The 27,775-nt window shown below is 45.7% G+C and overlaps 2 protein-coding genes across 2 annotated transcripts in view; one reads left to right on the top strand and one right to left on the bottom strand.

The window, feature by feature from the left end:
• SLC22A3 (solute carrier family 22 member 3) overlaps positions 1 to 784 on the bottom strand; it is a 29,509-nt gene extending 28,725 nt beyond the window's left edge. The window contains exon 1 of the mRNA XM_033056637.1: positions 95 to 784. Coding sequence (XP_032912528.1) covers positions 95 to 508 — 414 coding nt within the window. The 5' untranslated portion in view covers positions 509 to 784. The remainder of the gene's footprint in view (positions 1 to 94) is intronic.
• LOC116993611 (solute carrier family 22 member 1-like) lies at positions 551 to 27,600 on the top strand. The gene is given in 5 exon segments (XM_033054438.1): positions 551 to 745; positions 20,969 to 21,389; positions 22,824 to 22,897; positions 25,845 to 25,993; positions 27,558 to 27,600. Coding segments are annotated over 5 exon segments (882 nt in total).
• Positions 27,601 to 27,775: the final 175 nt, after the last annotated feature.

Below are 27,775 nucleotides of genomic sequence, written 5' to 3'. Positions count from 1 at the left end.
AAAGCAGCAACCCTTGCACTGGCAATCCCATTTTACTGCTGCAATCCCGCACCAGGATAGGCACCGCTGATTAGAGGGTGGGTGCTCTCCTTACCTCGCTGACCATGGACGAGTGGGGTTGTTCATAGCCCCAGTTATCGTGGCAAGGGGCGAGCGGCAGGCTGCCCGTGCTGTGATTGCCATAGCGGGCCAGCGGGCTGGCACAGCTGGCAGAGGCGTCCCAAGTGACATCCAGCCTCTCGCACTCCCCGCTGACGGACTCGTTCCGCAGGTGCAGGGGCAGCACGGTGAAGTTTCGTTCCTCTTGCAGTGTCCAGCCACATCGTTCGCTTAATTCCGCGGCCCCAGGGATCCTGCACCAGAAGTTGCCTGGTGCTCGCCCGAGGAAAACTACGCTGGCGTACAGAGAGGAAAAAGTTATGCCTGTCTGGCTAAGGAGGAAAAAGATCCTCTTTTGAAATCTTCCAAATTCCCCAGCCTCCTTCAAAACCTCATCGAAAGAGGGCATTCTGCGAGGCGGTCTGTGCGCTGGCAGCAGCCCGAGGGATGGATGCAGAGCTCTCGTTCACGCTTCGCATCGGCTGCCGCCGCTTCCTACGAACGCGACGGTCTCACCTCCCCTCGCTCCTCTCTCCTCATGTGCACACACGGACAGACAGACAGACGGACACGGGACAGGCATGAGCGGAGGCGGAGCGGGCAGGACATGCCCCGCCGGGCACCGCACACGGGCACGGGCACTCGGGTACGGCGAGGGGCACCGGGCTCGCACAGCCGGGACGAGTGCAAGTTGGAGAGGGCAGATTGTAGGAGAGGAGGGGCTGCATTTCCTATTCATCCCGAATGTTAAACAGCTTATGTAATAAACCCGCTTAACTCCTTCGGGGCGGGCGAGCGCAAAGGCAGCTCCCGCAGGGCTGCCATAAATTGATGGGTGCAAGGGTAGAGCAGAGTTAAACGGGAAAAGAGCGCAGGAGCTGTTGCAAAAAGCATCCGTGAATGATGCAGGCTCTCTGCAGGATGGCAGGGGCAGAAAGAAAGTTCTTTCAAAAGACCTATAGTCTTTTCTCCCACAAATAGAAATTAATACTCTGGCAAAGTTTAATTACTTCTCCGAGGCACTATTTTGTCGTCTGTACACACCTAATTCACATGGTTCTTTTCCTTCTGTAGAATAAATAAAGTGAGGGTCACAAATTGCAACAGACCAAAATCCAAGGCTTTTTTTCTTAAAGTTTAATCTACCTGTTCAAGAAGGCTTTTATACGACCTAGTTAAATTCAATTCCACAAAATCTCTCAAATATTTAAAAGAGAAATGACAGTATTTCTTTCTCAAAAATGAATGGAAAACAAGTTATGTCACTTTTCTACTCAGCTGTTTGAGGAAAAGGGAGAAGGGAAGAGGGAGTCAGGACCAGGGTGCATTTTGTGTGAACGTGAGCACATCTTGTACAGAATACCATGAATCAAATCAGAAATTCAATAGTGGTGTTTTTTAAACCTCAGGATCATGAGGTCCATGGCAACTGTATTCTCTTGGGAGAAGGAGCAGAGAGACAGCATCTCTCTAACATGTGTCCTGCAATCCCTTGTCCTTGGTTGCCTTCAGCCTTGACCATGGGTGTCTTCGGTTCTGAAACAAAGTACAATTTTAAAAACAGGTGCAAATCAAGGAAGCCTTTGATTACTACACAGGCCATCTGGCATGAAAACTGATGCTGTGGTGTGAGATCAGCAAAAATGCAGATCTTTAGGTGGGTGCACTCTTGAATATGCTCTTGAAGGAATTTGGTTTGATGCCTGGTTATGCTATTTTGCAGTTGTCAAGCTTAGATGCCATGAATGTATCACCTTTGGGTCCAGGTGGAGATGAGGAACACTCTGAGGGCTGATTTCAAGCAAGAGAAATTCTCTTATCCCAGCAGGGCTAACTGGGAAGTCAATTATGCTGAGATGTCAAAGTTGATAATGTTTATTCCAGCAGCTTCCAGTGACTGGGGAGGAGATTGTCCTGTAGGGAATATCATAAAGACAAGAAATAGAGCTTGATAATCAGGCTTCGTGCTGGTCTCACAGAATTGACCAATGGTATATTAAACACCCACTGCTCTTCAAACCTTACCCCAATAAAAAACCACTTGTTTTGTCCCTGTTTAATATTACCACAGAATCATAGAAAGGTTTGGGTTGGAAGGGGCCTTGGAGATCATCTTGTTCCAACCCTGCTGTCATGGGCAGGGACACCTTCCACATTTACACTAGAGAATATTAGCTCAACTCAGAATCATGAGGGCCAGCCCCATGAATGCCATGCCCCAACATAGCTGTGCCCAGCATTCCTCCTCTTTCAGAAATTCATTGGTGTAATTACTGTGCCACCTCTTTGCTAATCAGTGGAGCTGATTAGGAGACCAGATTCAGTCGAGGGAGGATTCAGTCCACTGTTGCACTCTTGCTTCTGGAGTTATTTTCTTCCCTAAAAGAAAGTATAGTCTAGTAGCCTGTTGACAAAATTCCACACATCCCTCCCTATCCATTATGCTGTGGACAGCACATGCATTGCAGTCTGTCAGACAGAAGCCAGAAAGCCTGAGAGAGACCAGTGCTAAGGTCAAGGCAGAGGACACCTGGGATTCTCCCTAATATTCCCTGCAGCTACACTGCTGCTCATAGAGACAATGATTCATTCAGTAAAATCATTTCCACTACCTGGCATATGTGATGTCATGACAACCTTGGTTCCTGAGCGTTAACTTGTATTTTAATTTCTCTGTCCAAAACCAGCATACCAGTATTTGCCACCATACCAGTGCACTGCAAGACTCCAGTTTGTCAAAGAAATCTAAAATATCATCAGATGCATAGGAGTGGGCATTACTGCATTTATTCTACAGCAAGCAAATCCTGGCTTCTGCATTCTTTTCCTGGAACTTCAGCTTCATGTGTTGTGAGACCTGAGCACATCTAAGGACAGGAAGATGATGAGTTTGTAGACAAAGCCTGTGACTGTAACCTCATGAAAGAATGCCTTTAAATTTTTGAGAACAGATCTCTGGGTCATCATTTTAAACATTCTAGCCTATGCAAAAAGTAAAAAATTATGCTCTTTGTTACTGGGAAAAGCCAAGGAAGATGTTGACTGATGAGAAGAGCAGAAGCAGTAAAAATAGATACAGAGAACAGAAAGAAGGAGGGGCAAGAATGTAAAGGAAGCAAGCCAGGGAAAGAGCAGATGCTGAAGTGGTGATGAAAGGGGAGCAGAGGAAAAAGAAATAGAGAAGTACAACTAAATTACAATCACAGGCATCTTCATTTGGAGCTCTCTTTAGCAGCCCAAATGTCACAGCTATTTTGGACAAGGAATGAAAACCATGTAGTCTAGAGAGGAAGGCACATACACTCCCTGCACACATGTGGAACTAGACTACCATTTATACATGCTTGGATGACAGCATGAGGTATTTTGATCAATACCTACTCTGACTGAATCCTGGAAAGTTAAAACTTTACTGCAATGCCCTGGATAACCTCTGCCAGTGCATCAAATGATCACTTAAATACCTCAAAGTCCTTCTTGGAACACTGTCAGCAGTGAGGCAGTGACATCACCCAGTTTACAGGCACATCCTACGTAACAGCACTGATAAAGTTATGCAATTCCATGATAAAGTTATGCAGAAAACCACAACCTAGATTTAAGATCCTGTGGGAAATAGAAAAGGTAAAAAACTCTCAGAAGCTGTGTGAAAGAAAAACTCAGAATAGAAGAATACAAGAATACAGATATACACAAGGACAAGAAACAATAAGGCTGTGTTTTTAAGCTGTGTAGAGACAGGCCTTAGAAATTATGTTAAGCAAGATAATAGAAAAATGTAAGTTTAATAATGAAGCTTTATCCATTTTTTTTTAGCTAACAATAAGCAAGCACTGTTAAAAGCAAGGTGTATGTGTAACTTTAGTAATTGGCTTGAGAAAATACCTGTAAGGTTTTAACAGTATCCTATTGACTAGAAATCTTTTAAAAAGATCTCGTAACGAAGACAACTTTGTCTGTTGTTTTTGTGGTGAGAGCTTTCACCATCTCCTGTGTCTCGCCTGTAACACTGATGCACTGAAATAAAAGCTTTAAGAGTGCCACACCTGCAGCCCTGTCCTGTTACTGCTGTAAAGATCCAACAGCTCCACACAGACACATGCCTCTTGCTGAATAAAAGAGTGTCTGTGAGCACCCTTGGGCAGCAATCATCCACCCTGCTTGTTGTCTCACTTGTTGCAGCATCATATTGTACCAAATACTTGTCCCCCAGACAAAACCGCTAAGACTAGATAGCCCTAAGCAGCAAGGGTGCAAACCAGTCAGCTTCACACCTAGGGCCAGGAGACTGCCTACACCAGCCTTTTCTTCCACTCTCCATGCCAGGAGAAGGGGTGGGGATCCCCACATTTGGGGACTACTTGAGCCTCTCTGGAGGCTGGCTCACTGGAGACTGCACACCAGAAACCACAACAGGGAGCCAGGCAGTGGCAGCTCAAAGCACACTGCACAGATGTCAACAGCAAGGCTTGGTTCACAGCAGAACATGGCAAGAATTAAAAGGCTCAGTTTTGGACAGCTCAGTTTTGGAGATTAAATAAATAGTAGATTTTTTGTAGATCAGAGTGAGACCACTTTATGGGCCAGTTAGAGATGCTGAGGCTCCCCTCTCCCATACATGGTACAATTACATTCCTGGTCAGGACACTAAATTACATGTGGATTTTCTCTGACAGTTCCCATATTTTGGCTTTTGTTGCTGTTGGCTGTTTTCCCTTCATTTTATTAATCTTTCTTCTTCCTCCCACACCCACTTTCATCTTCTTCTTTCATCTCCCTCTTCCTCTTCCAGATTTCCTCTTTTTCTTTCTAAAAGGTGGGAAATGCACTCAATGAAATATGTCCTTTCCCAGGCCTCCAGATCAACGTAGTGAGCTGTAGGCTGAATTCGAGACATGGGAAAAAGTCAATTCCAATCAACAGGGTTTCCACCTTTTGGCAATTCATTAAAGCCATGCACAACACATTATACTCCCCTCCCTCAGTATTTCCATGGACTGTGAGCTATTTTTACCATCTTGCTCCCAGGAACAAATATAAATAAATGTAGTACTTGGAACTGTAGAATATAACAACCAGGGTAATCTGTACTCATTGCTAAGAGAGCAGCTGAAACAGCAGAAGAAAATAAAAAACATGGGGAAAGAAGGGAAAATTGAAATTAGGGGGAAAAATCTTGGAGAGTGAAAGGAAAACAAAACAGTAGCAAAGCGATTTCTGTTTCTCTCCTTGCAGGATAGGAAAAATCAGATCAGTAGTGAGCACTTTGAAGACAACCTGTATCTGTCATTTTGAGGAAGCCATCCTAAATCTGCAGCATGTGCGCATTCTCACACCACAGTTTTTCCTCCCACTGTCAAGGGGTAGAAGCTGGAGATCACACGAGGTTTAAGTGCCAACAGCCCCTGGGGCTTCCCCAGGCTCATTCCTTCCACAGTCGCCAGGTCTCCCTCCCTGACACCCCACACCTTTCCTTGCACAGGCTTTTTCTTGGGGTGAAGCAGTCTCTGCTCAAGGCAAATGGGATCCTGCTGGGCCTGTGCTTTATCACACAAACCCAGTGCTGTTTCACACCCATGGTGGTTGCACACCTCTCATTTTTGCTTGTTGGAGAACATCAGGTACCACACATCTGGGTACTTGCAGATGACAGCCTGTTTCTCAGCATGCTAAGGGAAAGCAGCAGAAATGTGTCCCTGTACACAGGTGTGGGAACATGTGCTTGCCAGGATTCCAGCTCAGTGTCTGAGACAGGCTTGGCAACCAAAAGGGACCTCACCAGTTTCATGAAGCTGAAGGAAAGGCAGCCAGAGGGAAAAGGGTTCCCACCTATTAATTTTCACAATATACACACGGCTTCTCTCTTCATTTTTCTTTTCACTCGGTCATCCTGGAGGCCAGTGAAGAGGTTACACCAGGCTCTACCTTCCTATTCTGAGAAATATGCCTTAAATTCCACAGCATGTTTATCAGGATCCTTGCTAATGACTCAGAATAAGCAAGCATTTCAGCCTTAAGATAAGACAAGCCAAGTTCACCAGAGGATATTTCACACAATGGAACAAACAAAGTATATTTCCAGAGATGGGTGCAAAGGCTTAATAAAATGAAAATGTTCCCTCTCATGTTATCAGACAGGTGTAAATCACAAGGTTGCTTCCTCTCTCAGCTGCACGTGCCTCAAGTTCTGCTTGGAAAGTAAAAAAAATCACATAGGTTCTGTTTGTGATTTCCTCATTGCTGCACATCCCTCCCCTGTGACTCAGTTTCCATTAAGCTTGGAAGGACTTTGCTTTAAGTTTCTATATCCATTTTTTGAGAATAAAGATGGAACTTTTGAATCTTATCAATGATGGTGTAAGTGCAATGAAGAGCTCTGAGAGTGCCCCTCTCTAGCTATATACTTCCCTAGCTATTTCTGAAGGGGGAATTCCATTTTTAAAAAAGGAGAAAAAAAACCCCGCATGAAACCCCCTTGCATTGTTTTTAACATTGGACTGTGTTATCCACTTTCATACTGTTTTTCAGCTTTACTTCTATGTTCAGTATTCCCAACAAGCTTTTTTTTTTTTTGCGGGGAACTCTCAGGAATGTAAAAGACCACACTGTGGTCATGTAACAAAAATGCCAGCATTCATACATGTGAGAAGAAAGTGACAGAGAAATTCTCCTAGACCACTACTGTCCAACTTATGGACAGCTTTGGGTAGAAGCAGTATGATCTGATGTAGAAGAGAATTCAGGGTCAAAATACCCCATGAGCCTTAACATGAAGTTGATCAAAGTCCGCATACATGGGAGAATAAATATATGCTTTGTATTTATGTGAAAATTTATCTAATCTCAACAGATTTCTTGTTTCTGTCTTTCCAAGACAATAACAAATTATTTTTGACGTCACTGGAAAAGAACTGAGAAACAGCTCTGCAGAAAATTAAAAAAGCTACACGATCAGGGCAAGTTCAGAGCAGCAGCACACTCCAAATGGATCAGTGAAAGTTGAGGTCGTCCTGGAAGGGTGGATGGGAACTGGTAATTTCTCAGTGCCTTTCTCTATTCTCCCTGCCATTGTTTTTGGAAACCCTTAGCAGTTACAATCTATTTATAGTTCACTCTGTTTCTGTATTTATCTCTGCTATAACACCATGTCCTTTGTCCTGACTGCACAATACCAACCCAAAGGAATTCTTCACAGCTGGGTTCTCACCTCCTGCTTTATTAGCATGTTTTATTAATAGGAAGAGGGACCAAACTACTCTCACCAGGCCACTTAGCTGGATGAACATGCTCTCTGTTCATAATCCAGCTCTCAGTACACCATTTAAAATGGACATTTTTGGGTATGTGGTCCTACCACAGGGTACTTCAGTTACTCAGTTGTTTTAACATTTATTTGAAGTGTCAGGATTTACTATATTTGCCTTTCCCTAGCAAATGCTCCTGAGTGTATTTAAGAAAAAAACATAAAGATATAAATATCTGATGCTGAGATGCAAAGCAAGAATGATTAAACAAATTTAAAAATGAAGAAATGGTTTACATTGGTCTAAGATCCCCAAATCCTGAGTAAATAGATGAACTGAAATGAAGGCTGCTCAAGCTGAGTGTATCTGAAAATGGTGCAGCAGTCGTATCCATTTCCCCACACAGTGACTGCATGGAAAGTGTAACCCCTGTACCATGGGGAGCTGGCCCAGGTAAAATAATGTAGGTGGCAAAGGAAGTCTCTGAGATTAATTCTGCATTTCTAGGCTGAGTTTTCAGTCACAAACCCAGGTCTTGACAGAGGGCCCTGTGTAAGGGGAGTGCAGTGACCAGGAAACCTGGAGAGTGACCCCTGGCAGTGTCACCACAATGCAGCAGGAGGAAAGCCCAGGGCACCATGAACAGGAAAGCATTGTCTGCAAAAGACTCTTCTCCCTACTGCAAGGCTGCTCCCACTGCAGATGGCCTCAGCAGAAGGAATGCAACATTTGACTCAGCCCTTGCAGACATGCAGTAGCCAAGCACCGAGGCTGCTGCAGGATGAAGGGACATTATCAACCACAGACAAGCGATGGCACCCAGCCCCATGGTGCAGTGGAAAGGGGAAAGTGGAAGGTCTTGTAAAGTCTGGGATGATGCCAGTTGCTGCCAGGGTGGGTAGTGTTCCTAGGGTGCAGGCCCACCATCCATCCTTCGGGGGAGCCAGTGTTTCCAGTCCCACATATCTGCTCTTCTGCACGGAGATGAAGAGACGGGGAACGGACCAGTTTCAGTAAACAAGAAGTTCCTGGACTAACTGCCAGCTCCTTGAAACTTAGATTTAAGAACTGATTCAGAGATGAACTTTATGAAAATATTTAGAGAATTAGTTCATATGGTATTTTTAGCAAAAAGATAGCTGAAGAAAAGGAAAAAGGATTTACTTTGGATTTGTTTAATAAATGAAAAGAGGAACATTACTGTATAATTTCCATATATGCGTCAGTAGAGCAGCTGGCAGCCTCCTGACCCCTCAAATTGCTGTCCTCCCCCAGCCCTGTGTTACAGCAGCAAACTGCTCCTGGGCCAGCGGAGCCAGGGAGATGTTTGTGTTCCTGCATAGCAGGCAGGCTCCACCATGGACCTCATCCTTTCCTCATCTGCAGCAGGACTGCAGACCTCATCACCTTCCCATGCAGTGAGGGGGAACAGAGCCTGTCCCAGACTCGTTGCCCATCCAGCACAGGGTGGCAGAGCAGGGATGCAAGGTGACAAACATATTGGAGATGCTTGTGCAGCCAAGGAAGGCTGTCTGTCACACAGCTCACGCTTGGCAGGTCCTGGCTGTCATTCTCCCAGGCTTCATCCCAGCATGGGGGAAATTTAAAAGCAAGTTCACCAACCTCCTTCCACTTCAAAATCATTCTTCTTCCCTCCTTTCAGCAGCATGATTAAAATGACAATTTGTACTAAAGGAGCAGGAATCCTTCATTCGCATTCTTCCTGGTGAGAGCTTTTGCTCAGACAGGTGGCACTGCTAAGCAATTTGTCAGCTTTCAACAAGGAAGACCCTTGTTTATCTCCTGGAAGTCTAAGGTGTTCCTAGCCAATTCTTCACTGACTCTTCTATATCCAGGGAAGTTTCTGTCTTGGTTTTCCCATCACATAATGTTTTGTTCTTATACTATTCTGCTCCATTTCAACTTTCCTTCCTCTGAGAATGAGCCTTTCAGGAAAGTCCTGTTTGCCCCTGGACAAAACCAGAAATGTGAAAAGCTCTGTGTACAACATGAGAAATCCCTCCTCCCATTGCTCTCCTGTTCCATAAAGCCAACAATTCAGGAGGAAATTCTAGTCTGTGACCAACATAAGGATGCCTCAGGCCTTGCGACCGCAGTCCCAGTTGTGATCCCTGATAGTTCATACTGTGCCAAGATTTTCTGGAGATTCATTGACTCGGACTGTGTCCAGACTTCAGTGTACAGACACTGCAGAATTTTTGCCAGGAGAGGATTAAAGCACATTCTCAAGAAGCATGTCTTAAGAGGCAACGGGCACGGGCATTGTTCCCACAGCATGTTCCCTTTGGACACCAAGATACATCTTTCTAGCATGATGGTGACTGAGCACTGGAACAAGTGGCCCAGAGAGGCTGTGGAGTCTCCATTCTTGGAGATACTCAAAAGCTACCTGGGAGTGATCCTGGTCAACATATTGTATGTAGTCCTGCTTGCGCAGGGAGGCTGGAGCAGGTGATCTTCAGAAATGCCTTGAAATCTCAACCAGTCTGTGATGATTCTGTGTTTCTTTTTCCTTGCAAAGCTCCAAGCAACAGCAGTCTATGTTACCTGTGCTAAGCCATTACCCTGGAAAGGAAAGCTGGGTTTCTCTGACTTCACCTCTGCTTTCTTACGCTTTTATCAGAAAATACTCTTTGTGTGTAAAAAAAGTACAGGACTGCCAAATAGCAGGAGGGGACTAAGGAGGTCACAGAAGTGAGGGGAAGCACAATTGCTCATCCAGTGGCTGTCACTTTCAAGTACAGATAAATAATATTGAAGCTCAGCATTGTGACTGTTACAGCAGAATTAATACTGCCACCATGTCTGTATGTCATCTATAAGGACATGGCATTCCTGCACCCTCTCATTCAGCTTCTGTCTCTGATCACTCCTCATACCTTGGCTCATTCCTTTGAGCTTCTGAAAATTTTCAGAAAGGCTTCAGCTTCTCATTTGCTATGCAACAGTTTCATTTAGCAGACCTAGGAGCTATTTCTTGAGATTATTTTTTCACAGATTTCACTGTTCCTGGGAACTCCAAGAAAACCACAGTGCAAACTAAAGTTTACACAAAGTTGATATGCACTATCATATGACTTACTCTAAAGCTTTCCTCTTAACCATTGCCACCTTTAATTATTTCAGAGCACACACAAGCAATAGGATGTTCTTGATAAGGTCAGAGTTTGGAAGTCTGCAGTGTATTTCTCCCTGCTCAATAGCTCCCAGATTTATTTTGCACTGGGCATGGCTCTGCTGTCTGTTGGAAGTGTGGATCAGTCCAGCAGAGCTGTGTGTGAACAACCATGAAGTACATCCACCCTGGGAAAAGGGTTCTACCATCCCAAACTCACTGAAACTCCTGTTGGGTGCTGTTCTTGATGGCTGTATTTCTATCTGCTACTCCCTTTGGTCTGTGGCATTCAAGAAAACAAGAAGTGAAGTCACACATATCCCACACACCAGAACTGCCTGATGGACAGGAGTGTCCATGCATGTCCAGAAGCAATATCAGGCAGAGAGTCTCTGGTCAGCTGGTTGTAAGTCTTCTAGTGCTGGGTAAAAGTGATGCATAGGTGTGTTTAGCTTATTATGGTTTAGTCAGAAATTACTGAAGGGACCTAATAGGATCTGTACTGGCTGAGATCTCTCTCTATCTGGGTTTAGGTATGACCTGTCATGCTGGGGTTGGACTGAAAATTGCTGTAAAAGCAGAGTTGGCATAGATCCTATGTCATGTGCTCCCATTCAACAGAAACGTGAGTTGGGTTCCAGGCCAGTTTTGAATGCTGTCTGACCTGAGAACCAGCACTGGTGTCACTGGTGTGGGACAATTCTGCTGCAGGCCGCAGGAAACATGCTCTGAAATTAGGAGGGAAAGATGAAATCACAGTATCTTCTGCTCTAACCAAGGGGTAGATGCAGTTAAATATGAACATTGCTGTGATATAGCTATGACCTGACAGTATTACATACATTCTGTGTTATGTAGGTGCATTGCATACCTTGTGTTTTACATACTTTGTTGCATGTGTGTCTAAAAATAGACATTCACTTGGGTGGTCTCCATAGGTATGAGTCCACCCTGCCCACCCACTTTCAACCTCAGGGACTCAGAGAGATAATTTAATGACAATTTAGGGTCACAGTTTCCTTGTACACTCTTAGTCCATTCACTCCTGTATATATGGGAGCAGCCCAGTAATTCAGAAGTTATCAGTAATCTCTTGTACTGAATGGGCAGCTTGCTCCATAGGAGAGTCAGGACATACATTTTACAAGGTCACTAAGTCCCAAAATACCTCCCTTGAGCATAGCCTGTGCATTGTAAAACTGCCTGGCTGCTGGCTCTGCATCCTCAGTCTCGGGAAGGCAGCGTGGGACCAGTGCTGTGGGCATGGCTGGCCATGCAGGTCGTGGGTGTCTGTTTGGCCATCACCTGCTGGGGAATGCAAGACCCCCCTGCACACACACTGCCCCCATGTACACACACACAGGGACATGCTGCTGTGCCACGGTAGCTCCTTCTGTGAATGCTGCCTACACTTTGTCCTTGTTTTTATCTTAGCCTGATTAACTCAACCTGATTCAGTAATCACTTACCTTGCTTGAATACACGCCTTAGTTTCAGTCCACTGAGACTGGCTCTTCCACAGGGAGCTCCCCTGCCTACACTTAGCCAGCTCTTCCCAAAACAAAAGTGGACCTTTTGTGGTTCAGCAGTGTCCCTGGGCTGGGTTTATCTTTCATCCATACAAAGTGCCAAGTTCAATGACCTCATTCCACCCACTCCCTTAGCTGTAAAGTGGCTCAGTTTTCCCATGGATATTTCACTTCAAAAGATGTTTGTTGAGGAGCCGACCAGCCCTGTGGTGCTCAAGGGTCACATCTCACTGAAGCATGTGGGCAGCTTCTTCTCATCTACCACTGCTCCAAACAGGATAACTGGTGGTGACTATCACTGTCTCGTTGCTTCTTTCACCAACAATGTCCACCCAGAGCCTCATTTCTTACCCTGGTGGCCATTTGGAAGGCATTTATTGCAGCAGGGAAGGGAGCTCCAAAGCCCACTGGGCAGCACAAACACTGCAAATGGACAATTAGCATGGGAAGGCTAAACCAGAAAATATTGCTCTCTGTTTCTTATTTCCTGTGGTATGTGTTTGGTTTCAAACTTGCCAGCTAGCCAGTGTCCTTATGCTTGACTCCCCCACTTCCTTGACCAGCCTCTCTTAGTGTACTTCTAGCTAGTCCTGCTGCAATTTCAGCAGTCCTGGGGCAAAAGGGAAGCGGGGCTATCTGCATTCATGATGGGTTGGTAGAGTTCAGCCCGAATTCTCTAGCAAAGATTGACTGCCTGTCTATGAATGTTGGGTCTGTAGGTTCCCTTTGGACTTAAACTACTGATGCCTTCTTGCCATTGCTCCTTGATGGTTTTCTTTACTCTTGAAGACCTTGAGTTTATTGTTTTTGTATTAACTCACTTGTAGGGGCAAGTGAATTTGTGTCATCAGTATATTTCATTCTGTCAGAAGTATAGACAGGTGCCCAAATGTTCACAAAACAAAATTACAAGATATCAAACCCCAAACATTTACAACACAGGCTAAGAAATGGAAATAATATTTGAGAGAAAGAACTCTTAGCTTGTCCTGAAGGAAAGACTTTGGAGCACCTGCCATGATGAACAGTGCTGGATATCTCCTCTTCTACTGGGGCAGCACATCAGTTCCAAGCACCTTGGATGTCAGAGGCATCAGACTCGAATACGGAACCTCACAGACCAATGTGCCATTTCTCAGCTACAAAAGGACTGGTTTTTAAAGCAATTTGAGCAGGAGAAATAGCTTCATTTCCCGCTGAGCAGGAAGCTCTTTTAGAAACATAAATGTCCAGTTCAGTAACAATTGTGTAAACAAACACTGACAAACTGCATCACAGCTGTGTGCTTATGATACTTAACTCCCCAAAGATTCAAGCTTGCGAAACATATTTGAAGTACTTCTGCATTCTGAAAAAACATATTCAAACCCAGAGTCAAGAAGCATTTCCTTAAATCTGTTGCTAATTTGGGTTGATCCCCAATTACAATATTCCTAGGTCAGTGTTAACTGCTTTATTGTTCTTTTTAATAAGTGTTTTGAGTTTGATTCCAGGGTTTCTGTCATTTAAAAAGCAATTTATGATGCATGGGGATATATGTGTGTTTACTTATTTCACAGATGAATGAGGATTTAGCTGAAGACCATATGGAAAATCCAAGAATATTGTTCATAAAGAGACTGAAGTTGAAGTCTTCTGGCATGGTGTAGTTGGGGGAAATCTGTAATTGCCTGCCTCTCATTACACCACATTCACACCAGTGATTCTAATAGCTGCATAGTGATATGCATGGAGCAAGGCATTCAGAAAAATCAGTTCTCATAATGTTATACCACCTTTTATTCCATTAGGAATAGTTAATGGCATTTTGTTGCCTCGAGGATCAAACAGGATTTCTGAAGGGATTGGGCCAGAAACAGGGTTGGCAGGAGGAGTAAAGGGGACTGTCACAGGTAGGGCCCCAATCTGACCTCTATGAGAGAGGTGAGTTAGGGAATTTTGATGGGAAGCAATTGGTCTCGAAGGACAAGAGCAGTCTCTGCTCATGCCCCTCTGTTCCCATCCATCTTCCCATGGCCAGGACACTTTGCTCCAGAGCAGTCTTGTCTGAGGAGACAGAGGATCACCATCTTCTTCAGACAGCCACCCACCCATCAGAGAAGCATCCCTTTCTCCCCCTCCCATGGGGCACCTCTGCACAGCTGCCATTCCTACTGTGGGCCAGGACAGAGCTCCAGAAAGCAGGGATCTGGAGCCCCCTGATGAGGGCAGCAGTCACAAGATGTGCTGCTCCCTTGTCACCTTCACTCCTGCTAGGCTGCTCAGAGCAGCAGCACTGGGAGCAGAGACCTGCAGAGGTGGGAACAGGACACCCCTACTCGGATCCCTGCAGGATCCCTGCAGGACAGCCTCAGCCTCTGCCACCACTTTTGGTCCTGCTCTGAGCCTGGGGAGGTGGAAGGGATGGCCCCACGCCTCACCTGGTGCTGTGCAGCTGTGATACCCTGTCTGAGCACAGCGCTAAGTACGTGATTGATAAGTGTAATCTAGGAATCTGCTAAGCAATCACACTCCCAAGGCCTTACTGCAAAATTAAATGCTTGTAATTAACTACATTTTAATGTCTTGGAACAGGGCCAGTTCCAAACTGCAAACCTGCTTGCTACTTGCCAATTTGCTTTTTCTCCTCTTTTTTTCTTTCTTCCCTTTTGAATTCACAAGCTTTCTTTGAGCTGTGCTTTACACGACCCCTACTTGCCTCTTCCTTCTACCCAGGCACGAAGCAGTTCCCATTCCTGCAGAGCTGGTGGTCCAAAAGAAGCTTCCACACAGAAGGAATCAATGTTGTTTAAACCAACTCAGGAGTGATGCTGTCCAGGCTGAGAGCAGTGAAACAGGCACCAGCCCAGCCCCTGACAGGCAGCTTTGGGTGCAGTTACCCCAGATGTCATGGCAGCAAAGGCTTCCTTCACCACCAGCAGAAGGGTATGCTATGATGCAACCTCAGTCCCCAGTTCACCCCAGCCTCAGCTGTTTATCAAGTCCTCTGAGCAGGATCTAGCCTTGGAACACCCACACTGTTTGCACTGCTTGTCTCAGGCAGGTCCTGCTACCTTCACAGGTACCCGCAGTTCAACTACGCCAAAGACGTAGCAAACCTAAGGCTTAGATTGCAAGCCCTATGGGGATGGGCTTGTTTTTTGCAGTCACATTGGGCTGCTCAACAGGAAGCTGAAGCCCTGGAAGCCATGGGCTTCCCAATCTGGGTGGCTGTGGTGTCAGACGCAGGGATAACTATGGATGTGCTGTACCTGTGCTATGATATCCCAGAGCTGGGTAGGCTGGTCTGCTCAGCTCCATCCTTGACTCTGCTGATAGATGTCATTACCCCTTCCAGACAGCTCTTGGAGGAGTTTTGTGAAGTGGATGGGTGGGTGGGCTCAGGAAAGTTCTCTGATCAGCATTTTTAAAAAGCTGTGTATTTTCCCAAAAGTGCCTAGCACACCCTCCAGACTCTGTGCCAGGAGTTACACGGTTGCCTGGAACTCCTTTGCTCACTTTGGTAACCTGTTATCAGTGCACCCTTTGATAAGAGCAGCTCTACAAACCCCAAGCACACTGTGGGGTGACCTTGCCATCTCCTTGTGAAGTCAGAACAAAGCAAGTAGGGACCTTGGCACAGGTTCACAACAAGCCATGCTGCCCCAGGGCCAATTCCCTCTCCCTGGGGAATGTAAGCATCCTCATCCTGGCCCAAAGACTGCTTACACAGCACCCCAGCAGCCCATGAGGCCAAATGCCAGTGGTACAGCAGCTCAGCATGCTCCTGGTCTTGGCAAAAGCCATGCCACCTCATGACTGCAGAAATGAAACCTGCAGAGGACAAACTCCATGAACACGTCAGACTCGGTGCCACAGCAGAAGCTGAGGAGTAAGAACTGTGCACTGAGCTCTCTTTGTCACCAAGGGAGATATTCCTAGGTTGCACAATACTAAATGGTAATTAAAGTGCAAGGAAGAAATGAGCTCAAGCTGTGACTTTTGGATCTAGATACAAATAATCTTAAACTAGAGAGGTCTGCCAAATATAGTATGATTATCATCTAATAAAAATGTGTTAGTAGTATATGAGCCAACCATAAAGTACACTTTGTTTTTCTCAGTTATAAAATAAGTTCTCATGGTGCATGTAAATACCAAGAGCAAACATGAGCCTTTTGAAAAAAACAACCTGAGCAGGCTAGAAACAAGGTGCATAGGCTCCCTCTACAGTCAGTTCTTAGGCATCTAGCTCTCAGTGCTGACCTGAACAGCTGAGATCCCATGTCCCAAGCTCCAGCTGCTATTAGCAGCTCTGGGTGCACAGATCTGCCATTAAGCACCACTGTGGGCTCCTGCTTCACAATGTGGATGTATGTCCAGAGGTAACTAGATGCTACATGTTCAGCTTTTACATGGATGACATTAGCCCAGGTGAAACCCTACCAAAAACTACAAGATGGATGTGTTTTCCCTCACCATAGGGACATCCTGCTTCTTCCCTTTCCTTTCCAGCTTCCTTCTCCCAGCAGATTGAGCTATATGATCCTGTACCTTCCTTTGTGCTGAACTTTCCTCATCCCTTCACTGAGCCCCTACAACCTACTTCTGCAGATAGGATTGGTCTCTGTCTACTTAGCAAGTTGACTCAATTTATGGTGTACAGGACCAGCAAGTGCCACAACGGGCTGTAGGAAAATGGATGGGGCCTTTGCACCATGAAACCAGGCTGGTTCAGTCTGGCTGAAGTACCTGCAGCCCAATGCACAGGCAGTGCATCTCAGTGGGTGCATGAATTGATGTTTACATGGATGTTTCCAGTGATTCTCCATCACATCCCTCTGAACCAAGCATGTCCTGCTCAGGTACATAGTAGCATGGACAGATAGCATGCTCAGAGCTCCCTGTTAAAAGTCTATGTTCTCGATGCATTCACAGGAAACAGAGTTATGATAGGATCCAAACACACAGGTAAGCACTGAACCAAAATCATCACTAAGTGTTGATTGTAAGTAAGGATGGAAGAACGACTCACTAGAAGGAAATCAATGCAGAAATGTTTACTCATGCAAGGTTTGTCAGACAATATATCAGCATGCTCCTGCTTGGAAAGTCTGAATTGGAAAGTCTGTCTAAGGCACCTCTAGCAAACTGTTTTAGCCTAAATTCTCAAAGATTGGAAAACCAGTTTCTCTGAAAGGCTAACCTGATAGATCTCTCTGCCTCAATTGCTCAGTCTTCATGAGTGACTTCATGAGAAGATGCTTTCAGATCTTTGAATTGGGGCTATTGTTTGGCGGCCAACAGCTATTTATACAATCATTATCAGTATGTCTTTCATCTATAATTTTTTATAGGAGTGTGGTAGGCTTGGCTTTGTTCACATTATCCCAACCCTTCGAGCCTACATCTAAAGCTCAGGAAGGGCAGAGTACAGGAACGTTTACCCCAGCTTTTGAAGGCTGACTTGTTTTAAAGCAGTCATGGTAATGCTTCACTACTGCAGACTGAAGGGATTACTCATTATAACTAGAAAACTTGTCACACTTGACAGTGTTTCATGAACCTGCCCCTGCAGAGTGATAAGGGTATTCTGTCAGGGGCACAGATGCCCTCTGCTAACAGAGCTGCTCTGGCTTTCTTCCCTTTTTTCATCTGCCTGAATTACCTGCTATATTCTGATTTATGCTGTGCTGCATATGCACAAATAAATGGGAAGGCTGGAGGCAATAGCTTGCCTCTGTATACACCAACCCCAGTTAGGGTGATCTTTTCCCTCATGAGTACCAGAAACTGCACCTCCCCAGACCTGCCTGGCTGTTGAGAGGTGCTAACAGGAATCAGGCAAAACAGTACTGGGGAGGGTGGTAAAGATGAAGCACTGTGCCTATGGGACAGTGCTTGAGCCCCTGCACAGTCATGTTTAGTTTTTCAGTACAGATGTCGCCCTGGTAAGCTCTCATGCTGCCTCCATTCACATGCGCTCACATCCACCAGCAGACCTGCATGCATGCTCACTGCCTGCTCTGTCTCCAGCAAAGTGGGAAAAACACATGCTAAAAGCATCTTAAAGACATCATACTCAGGGATATCCAGGTGACAAGAGTCACCTGCCTTTATATTGGTGAGATGGACCACCCAATTCCCCAAAGATTAGTGAGTTCATACATAGGAGAGTCTGGTCAGGATTATTCAAGGGCAGCTTGGATGACAATAGCCAAAACCTCTGGACATCCTGCAATATGTAAAGCTACTCATGGTCACTCCCACTGCAGGACAACTCTTTACTTCCTGGCAACAAAAGAGAATACTCAAGTGACAGTGAAGGTTTTCCAGAAGAAATAACATAAATCATAATCAGAGATATAACATTCTGCCAGCATAACTAGCATATGAACACCACACTGGCAGCTCTCTTCTTGCTTTCTCCAGCATGAAACTACAGTAGGCAGAACCAGGAAAGGGAGTAAAGCAGATTTCTAGAGTTTATGCACTTCTTGTTGCACTTACTTCAGTTTTGGTTGGGACAGGCTTTAACTTTACCACTGCATCAAATATGTGCAGTGCTGAGTAGTCTGTGGGCAGGAGGGTGCAAGGTTTAAAAGCTGCTGGTGCAGTGAGCTCCTTGCGCATTAACAGAGCGAATAGTCCCTTCTCTGCCTCTAATGAAACCAGACTGAATAGAGATAGGTAAACTCTTCAGTTGTACATAGTCAAAGGGCTGGTCTTTCCTTAGCCGTAAAAGATGTTTATTGCCAAGGAGCAGTCCCGTTTGTGATCCATGACATTTCCTAGGAATGCCAGTCATTGTAACTCAAGAGTGCTTGTTTTTAATAGCTCTTTTAAATATTATGTTACCTATCACCTCTGTTTTCCTCATTATTTAGTTTTGTGCTTCATAAAACTCAGAGACGTCACTGAGTGCTCCTCAGGGAAAAACTAACACAGGGACAGCAGCCTGCTCAGAGGTTGCCTTCAGAAGCACTAACCAAGCTACAGAGTCTTTGTCTGGCTTAGAAAGATTTGCACATGACAGAAAAACGGCAGAAATTTTTCAGGCAGGTGTCGTTGCCCATAGATGTCTTTTGTCCAAAACCACACTTTTGGTGTTCAGCTGCACTGAACCTCCTCCAGTCCTCCATCATTGGAGGAAATGGGGAACAACATGAAAGGACCTTATGCAATAATGGCCATAGGAATACGACATTAATCACCCTTCTCAAGTAAAGGAGGCTGAGGATGTCTCCATTGCTTGATCACATATTTACACATCAACATTGTCTAATGAATTCTCATTAAATAGCTGCAACTCTTTGTGAGATGGGGGTGTGTCTTGCAGCAGCCTCTATCCTCTGCCTCCCCAGGATGCAGGGCAAGAGGCAGAGGGCAGAGGGCGGGATGGGCATGCAAGGGCTGGTGGCCAATCTCAGGGCCACTCTCAGTTCCCTGAGTGTGGGACAGCTGCAAGTTTGGTTTGGTCACCTTTGATTCATGCAGCAGTGACTTCTGGTCTCCTTCCCATTTGAGGCACACTATTCTTTAACCACGGAGTGGCTAAAAGAAATTTGTCCTGCTGTAGTTTTACTGTATTGCTTTCTCCTATTCCCTCAAAAAGCATAGAAGCAGTCATCTATGTCCACTGTAATTTTAAGATTTTCCTGTTGTATATGTAAGTGAAGAAAAGGATCATACTGCTTTAATAGTATTTATGGCCTCTGAAAATACTGGACAGAGTACAGTAAATTCACGAATACAAGCCGCACTGAGTATAAGCCGCATCTCTGGGTGTTGGCAAATATTTCGGTTTTTGTCCATAGATAAGCCGCACACGAATATAAGCCGCTCTGTCGTTCGCAGCGAGGACCCGCGTGCAATTAGTAACAGAACCACGGGAGGGCGGGGTTTACTGGCTGAGCTAAGGCTGTGCAGGCTCGGCCCGCTAGGGGCTGCTGACGGGGCTGGGTGGCCCAGCCCGGTGCTGCCGCTCGGGGCCGGCCGCCGCTGCCCCTGGGCTCGGTCACCCCGGGTCGGCGCTGCCCCGCGGTGGCAGGCAGGGACGGAGCTTCCCCCGCTCCTACGGCAGCGGCGGCGGGCGGGGACGGAGCTTTCCCGCGCCCGTGGCGCCGGCGGCGGGCGCAGACAAAGCACCCCGCCTCCTCCCCGGGCCGCGGCAATGGCGGCGCGCACTTCCCGCCCCCACCCCGGGCCGCGGCAATGGCTGCGCAGGGCTCCCGTCGGCTCCCGGAGCCGCGGCAATGGCGGCGCGGCCCCCCCGCGTCCTCCCCGAGCCGCGGCAACGGCGGCGCCCCCCGCCCTCCCCCCCCACCTCTCCTCCCCGGGCCGCGGCAATGGCGGCGCCCCCCCCCCCCCCCCCTCCCCTGGGCTGCAGCAGAGGAGGGAAGAAGAGAGCTCTCCCGCCTCTCTCCCCGCCCCCCGTGCTGCCTGCAGGGAGCCAGGGCAACACGGTAACACTGTAACAATTGCGAAATGCCGGCTTTTACTGGCCGGCGCTTGGCTCGGCACTCTGGCTGGCACGTCTGGGGTTGTAAATGTCAGAAAATTATTAATATATTAGCCGCACCCGACTATTAGCCGCACTTCCGGGTTTCCACCAAAATTTTTGTCAAATTGCTGCGGCTTGTATTCGTGAAATTACTGTAATAACCACCTGCCCCATACTGGTCACTGGCAGATTCTCAGTGACAGACTGAAATGGCCATAAGCTAAGACTCCAGATCTTGCATTCCATGTCATGTATAAAACAAATTAACAACAGAATCCAAAAGGAAGAGCCAAAGTGTGTTTAGAAACAGTATGTAAGAAACAAAGGTTGCAATGTATGACTTGACAATTGACAAAGTTAACTAATTATACGATTGTGATTTTAAAACAAACACCTCAGCTTTTATTTAAAGCCTTCAGTGAAAGCCAAAGCCCTGGAAAGCAGCTGAGTTAGACACTTCCATGATTTGTGACACAAGGTGCCAACCCTGAATGACCTTTTAGAGTAGGTTGGAGAATTGGACTTCTTTCAGAAGAAAGCCTTCTTTGTGTTATGCCTGCTTTCTGCTACTTTTGCTCCCATTTATTTTGGGATTTCTTTCCTGGGATGCACCCCTGAGCATCGCTGCTCCAGCCCCGGGGTGGCCGAGCTGAGCCAGCGCTGTGGCTGGAGCCTGGAGGAGCAGCTGAACCACACGGTTCCCGAGTGGGATGGCCACGGGGCCAGCTTCAGCAGCCGCTGCAGGAGGTACGAGGTGGACTGGAACGCCACAGGCATCAGCTGCACTGACCCCCTTGGCAGCCTGGTGGGCAGTGGGAGCACCGTGCCCCTGGGGCCCTGCCGGGATGGCTGGGTCTATGACTCCCCTGGCAGCTCTCTTGTGACAGAGCTTACGCATAGCTTGTCCAGAAAAGTCACTCCTCCCTGCACAGCTTAAAGATAGAACATGCTGCATTAATAAAATTTGCTTTTGTTGTAGAGGCTGACTGCTAATAAATATATTAGAACCTGCTAAGTACTTAGGGCAAAGATATAAACAAGGGGAGGTAATTGCTTTTTTTTGGCAGTATACTGCAATCTGTCATCAGTGGCTATTCTCACAATTATTATTATTATTATTACCATCACCAAACTGAAGGTAGCACCCCATAGACCACACTGAGGAGCTGTGTTTTGGGTGATAATCCAAATACTCATCCATAACGAGCAAGAAGCAGAGGATATGGCTATATTTCTCACATAATGCTTTAGCAACAGCAGTGCTCCTTTATTTCAAATTGCATTAGCTAAACCAGATAATCTAGAATGTGAAAACTAACACAGTACTAATAGGCTTAAAGCCATGTAGAGACCTGAAGTATAGGAATGACCTCCAAATAGATCTCTTCTAGTTCCCCTCCACTGCCAAATTTGTATTAGCCATACCTAAACTGTGCCTAGCAGATGTTTGTGCAACTCAATCATAAAAAAGTGCATTGCTGGATACTTCACAACTTCCGTGGGTAGGGCATTTATATTTCCTTGCTTCACTATAATCACTGTTTCAAAAGAAGTCCATCTCATTTTCACTTGGGACAGGTGGGCTGGGACAGAAAAGAGTACTCCAACTGTCCTTCACACCAGGGAAACTGAGCTGAGCTGTTTGGTATGGTCCCAGCAAATTCATCTGGGTTAGAAAAAGATTAAATGAACAGCCAAATGCATTCATGTTTCCTTCTGGGTTGAAGGCTCATTACATGAGTTAGTATTTCCAACTGTAGAGAAGTTATTACCAATTTGCCCTCCTCCCTTTGTTGGGTGTGTCCTGACAACCTGCTAATTGTAAACCAAAAACAAGTTCCCAAGTACCCACTCCCTTCAGAGAAAAGCCAGCCAAATCCTGGGCCTTTTGCCAGTGCTAATGAGGTGAGGGACATCCCAGCTCCTGGCTCCACCCCAGCAGGGCTCATGGCAGCACCTCCATCTCTCTCACCTGGCACTGCTTTTGCAGCAAGGAAATACATGGTTTGAGACAAGTCTTGGCATCTGGGAAAGAGACAATGCTCCAAGCGTCCTCCAAATTTCAAGCAGATGGGTGATGACAAGAGGACGAGATTTTTCTGAACTTTTTTGTTTGTTCTTTCAGAGTTTTCCTCCCTTTCTCACTCCCCTTATGTGTCATTTTCTGGGGTGTAACTTTCACAAGGTTGGGGAAAATCCAAACAAGATGTATCGCAGATGTCAGCTAAAGAGGACAGAGGATTTCTTTCCCTCATCTTCTAGTTGATGCCATTGGTTTCCTTCCTTCTCAAATACCCATGGTTCGTGGGGAATTCCCCGAGTTTCTATCTGAGTTTGTCCTTACAGTTGGTTGTGTGTGAATGCTGGGTTTTTTATTGGCTCTATGAGCATTGGCTACATAGCAGAGGTAGGTGGTGTGTAGACAGGTATGAGATGAACTCTTTCCTCTGGTTATTTGCTTTCTGATGTTCTTGAACAACGTTCACAGTTCAGAAAAAAAATAAATGCCACCAAAGCCTGATTGAAAAGGTCTGTATGACACTTAAAAGGGAGATGGGTGGTTGTTTCTAAGGTCCTACTTTCAAAGGCTGTTGTGACCCAGGAATCCACAAAAATGGGATGTGGATCCACTCCACTTTTACAACACTGAGGAATTAGCACAAGTAAAAAAACTTTGTTTTCTCTCACAGTTGCAAACTGCAAGGCAAGCACCAAGATGAAATTTTAACTCTTGCACCAAGAACTATTTGCTCATCTTTGTGATAAATTTGTTTCATATTAATTTTAACAGTATCCAGATGGCCATAAATCAGTTTCAAAATAGGAGAGCTTTTCTCAGATACAGAAATAGAAGCAGTTGTTTCTTCCAAAATTTTATTTGATCCTACTTTTTTTCAGCTGAGTCTGTATTTAGCCAGTTCTAGACATTATTGTCCCTCATTTCCTCTTTTCCATCACAATTATCATTGTGCCATATATCTGCACAGTGGCTTGTTTGTTTAGGTTAGACTCTGAACAAATTTAGTGCTTTGTAGCTGATCTGCCTCTGCATATTTACCAATTTTTTCAGTAAAACAACAAGGAAGGATGAGACTGGAATTTGAAGAAAGGGAGGTAACAGGGAGTGAACAATTCTTCTGGAGATCCAGTCAGTCTTGAATTTTTTATTTTTTTTTCCACTTTGTGTTCTCAATAACCTTTTCCTCCCGAGACTGCCCCAGTACTGTCTCTGTCAAACAGATGTTGCTATTGTTCCCTTGTTCCCTTCTTTTCACTGTCCCACTTCTACAAGGGGGAATATCTGTGGGAAGGGGCATGGCCATCCACTGCAGCGTCACAAAATTAGGATGAGACTGTGTTTGTCTCATTGATCCCTGCTCCCCAGTTTCAGGGCAGGCAAACCTGCCCCGTCAGTTAGCTTGTACAGAAAAATCTGCTTGTGAAAAGCTCATCTATGCACAGATTGGACAGATTGCTTTCCCATCCTCCTTAAACCATTACCATACTGCCTGTGAACCAGTTTTTGCACAAGTTTTCTGCTTAAATGGATTTTTTATCAGTAGACAGTGAATTATTGAAGTAAATCTGTGTGGACAAATCTTGTGTGCAGCTACACCTTTGGCAAAAGAAGTTCTCAGGTGAAAGACCTCAAATGACTGCAACAGTACCACAAAAATCCTACATCCAGTCTTCCATCCTGGGATGGAGTCCTCTGATTTCAAGCACAAAAGTGGGCAGACTTATGACAGTTTCAGCATTTCTTCACATGTATTTTAGAAGTTCTATGTTTTGTTTTGTTAATCAGAAACTTTTGTTGCCTCCCTCATCCTCTCATTCCCTTAAATTTAAGTTCTTGTTTTCTGACTAATCTCCCAGTAAACTTGAAAGCATTCCATCCTTTTTCCCAGAACTGAGGCTTGAGTGGTGATGCACCCTCATTCAGGCAAAATAGGACATGAAATAGCAGAGACTAGATTCCATGATTGTCAAAAGCACCATTCTTCAGATCACTTTTCCAAGCAATCATGTTCCCTAGCAAAGGAATTTCTTGCCACCATATGATGGTGAGAGCCAACAGAAACCAGAGCTTCCAAATTCATAGCCACTTATAGCCAAAATGCTCCTCTGTCTCTCTCTCTCTGTCAAAATACTGAAGGATCTTTGTAAAAAGTCTTTTTGTGAAGCAGGAGTATGAAAAGACAGGAGGGAGTAGGATATAATTCTTTCTAAGATAAAACGTGTACATGTTAGAATGTTAAGGGGTCTTCTCTCTGCTCACACCACCTTGCCCCAGGTCACTGCTGCTCCTGCACTTGAGAGCACCCAAGAGCATCACAGAATACCAGGTCCGGGATGTTTTGTGCTCGGGGTGAAAATGAAACAAGAAGTCTTTGATGTGGTCTGATGAGGCTGTCATGGGCTGAACTTTAGGGCAAGTCGAAAATGTCTGTATGTCAGGCTCATGAGAGGATGATGTTTGAGTGACAGGATCTGCTGATGTTACTGTGTTATGCTACCTCCCTTAAAATCTTGGTGCTGGTGGTTGGCCAATAATTCAGCTCCTGCCACTCAGCACTGCCACTGTAGAGCTCACTGTGGGAGCCCAAGGCATTCACAAACTCCTTTTCCCTCCTAGTTTTGCTCTTCTTCTTCCAGAGAAATAAGTACAAAAAGTAAGCACCTCTAAGCTCAGGCTGGCTTTTAAGATTTGGCATTCCAGAATTTGACTAGATATTAGGCAAGTTGAAAAGGAAAAAAAAAAAAGGTGGAGGCAGTGATTCCTCAGGACATGTTGGGCTGCGTACAACTGCATCAACATTTGGGATCAGTGACAAGGAAGAGGCAGAAAGCCCCATCGCAGACACCCCTGGGACCAGCACAGGCAATTAGAGGACACCCTGCCCTGCATATTAGAGCACATTAAAGTTTGTGTTTATGCATGAATGTTTTCCTAATGCCCTGAGCTTGATTGTTTATGTGGCCAAACTCACAAACATCTGTCAGAAATAAGTACTGAGACAGAGGGGAAAGATAAACCAAAAAGGATATGGCTTTTAAAGTAGTTTTCCCTCTATACCATGGTGGAAGATCACTGCTGTAGTGCATTTGAAGGCTGAAGAGTCCTCTCCACAGCTCTTGGGAAGCTGTGATTCACATCATATTCATCAACTTCTATTTATTCTCTGGATTTGAGTTTGCCTCCTGACCAGTTTTAGTTGTGGAAGAAGGCCCAATTTCTAATATTTTAAAATATTAAGGATGTAGGATGACACAGTGCTGTAGAGTAGGAATGGGATAGGAGCACAGAAGTGTCCGAACAACAGCCACACTTCCATGTTGGCATTTGGATTTAGGTGCTGACAGCAGCAGAGGACAAGAACAGTGCTCAGAAAGGTGCAGCCCTTGGCCACAAGATCATCTGCCCATCAAATGATGCCATGGAGAGCACCAGAAAATTCGTAAAAGTAAAGTTGGTTGCCCAAAACCGAGTTGATGAAGGCTGGTGGGTATCCCAAAACATGGAGTTTTTATGTTCTCTTCAGGCACAGTCCATACAAAGCCCAGGTTTAAGTAACAAGGTGAGGGGCAGAGTCTTCTTTAGGGGTCAGTCCCACTTTCATTAACTTGGCCCTGTTTACTTGCTCCCAGGCTCCTTGCCAGAGACAGATGGTGCTTGGTCCTGAAGTGCTCCTTCCCAAGCTCCAGGGAGCAGCCCTGGCCCTGCTCCAGCAGCCCCAGAAGCAGACAGGCTCTTTAGGGGAAGGGAAGCTGTCAAACTGTGTTACCTGGGGCAGGATGAGAGCTTCACTCATAGCCTGGGAGTGACTCACTCCTACCACCCCGCAGGACACAGTGCTGCTGCTCCCCATTTTGAGAGCAGCCACGTGCAGCTGGACCAGCTTTTACATCTCTGTGACATCCTAGTTCCAGGAAGCAATCCATGAATGGGCAAAGGACACCAGCAAAGACATGAATGAAGGACATTTGCGCTTGTGCTTATTAAGCTGCCACCAGAAGCAGATGCCACTAGCACATGGAAGTGACTGCAAAGCAAAGGCATGCCAGAGCCTGCCACCTCTGTAGCTCCTGCTGTGGCAGTAGCAGTGCTTATGGGAATAAATACCAGTGTAATGGGTAAGGGTCTTGGGACTCAGCTTTTGTAGTTATTCATTTATTCATCTCGGTCTTTGCTTTGCTTGACTTGTTGCTACCGCCCCCATTTTCTATCTGTGGAGTTTTCAGCAGTTTTTATATCAAAGAACTGTAAGTCAGAATTTCTGACAGATTTCTTTTAGTGGAGAGACATGTCTGCAACCACAGCAGGACATCAACTCTACCAGACATATAATTACACCTCCACTGTTCTTCTTGCCCTCTCAGGACAAGCTTGCTCCCCTCTGATCCTGAAGCAAATACTAGTTTTGCAACTGCCCAGGCCAAAGTCATGTCATTCCTGATCTGTCCCTGCTCTTCTCAGGTCAACCTTGCCATGGCCCTGCCTCACTGGACAACATGCTTCCCTGCCTTGGAGGCCCCCACGGCAACACTGAACATTAACTGGGGCTCAGGTCAGTTGAAAGAAGTGCAAGGTCACTGGGATGCAATCCTGGGGGAATTTCACCCTGCCTGCTAGAGTCCAACAGTGTCTTGCTCAACTGGGAGTTCTCTCCCTGCAGCTGATCATCAATAGGCAGAAGTATCTTGCACCCTGCTCACAGTATCCTTATGGAAAATCAGTGCTTTCCAGCAGACAGGGACCAGCAGCACAAGGAGGGAAGAAGAGCCACAGAACCATTGTCCCCGTTTTGCCCTGCAACCACAGGCCTGTTACAGTCACTCAACAGGATGGACTAGGAAATTTCTGAAGGTGGTGCATATTTCCTGGAAGACCCAGTGCTGTTCCTGATTCTCCTTGATGCACAGAACCCTTGTCAGGGTCCTGCAAGTCCCCAAGCCTGATCCCAGCTCACTCCAAAGAAATGCCCCGGCAGGGCACACATATAATGCTATTACCTTATGAAGGATTATGAGTGTTTCTCGTATGCACTCTTTTTCATGCTCTGCAGTTGCCACATGTCCATGCTTGTGAGTATCCAACCTTGTGAGTAGCCAAGAAAATAGGAGAAAATAGAATCAGGTTTTTTAAAACACTGTGCAAGTTGTCACATGATTGAACCAGGTTTGTAGTTACCTTAATTCTACAATGGAGATAAATCTCTTCTATTATGCTGCCACTTCTTAAGAAAAACCAGCAAAGTCGGTTTTATTGAGACTTACAGAGTTT

The sequence above is a fragment of the Catharus ustulatus genome, chromosome 3 (genome assembly GCF_009819885.2).
Source record: "Catharus ustulatus isolate bCatUst1 chromosome 3, bCatUst1.pri.v2, whole genome shotgun sequence".
NCBI lineage: Eukaryota > Metazoa > Chordata > Aves > Passeriformes > Turdidae > Catharus > Catharus ustulatus.
The sequence above is the reverse complement of the archived record's forward strand: the minus strand, read 5'-3'. Positions and strand labels throughout refer to the sequence as shown.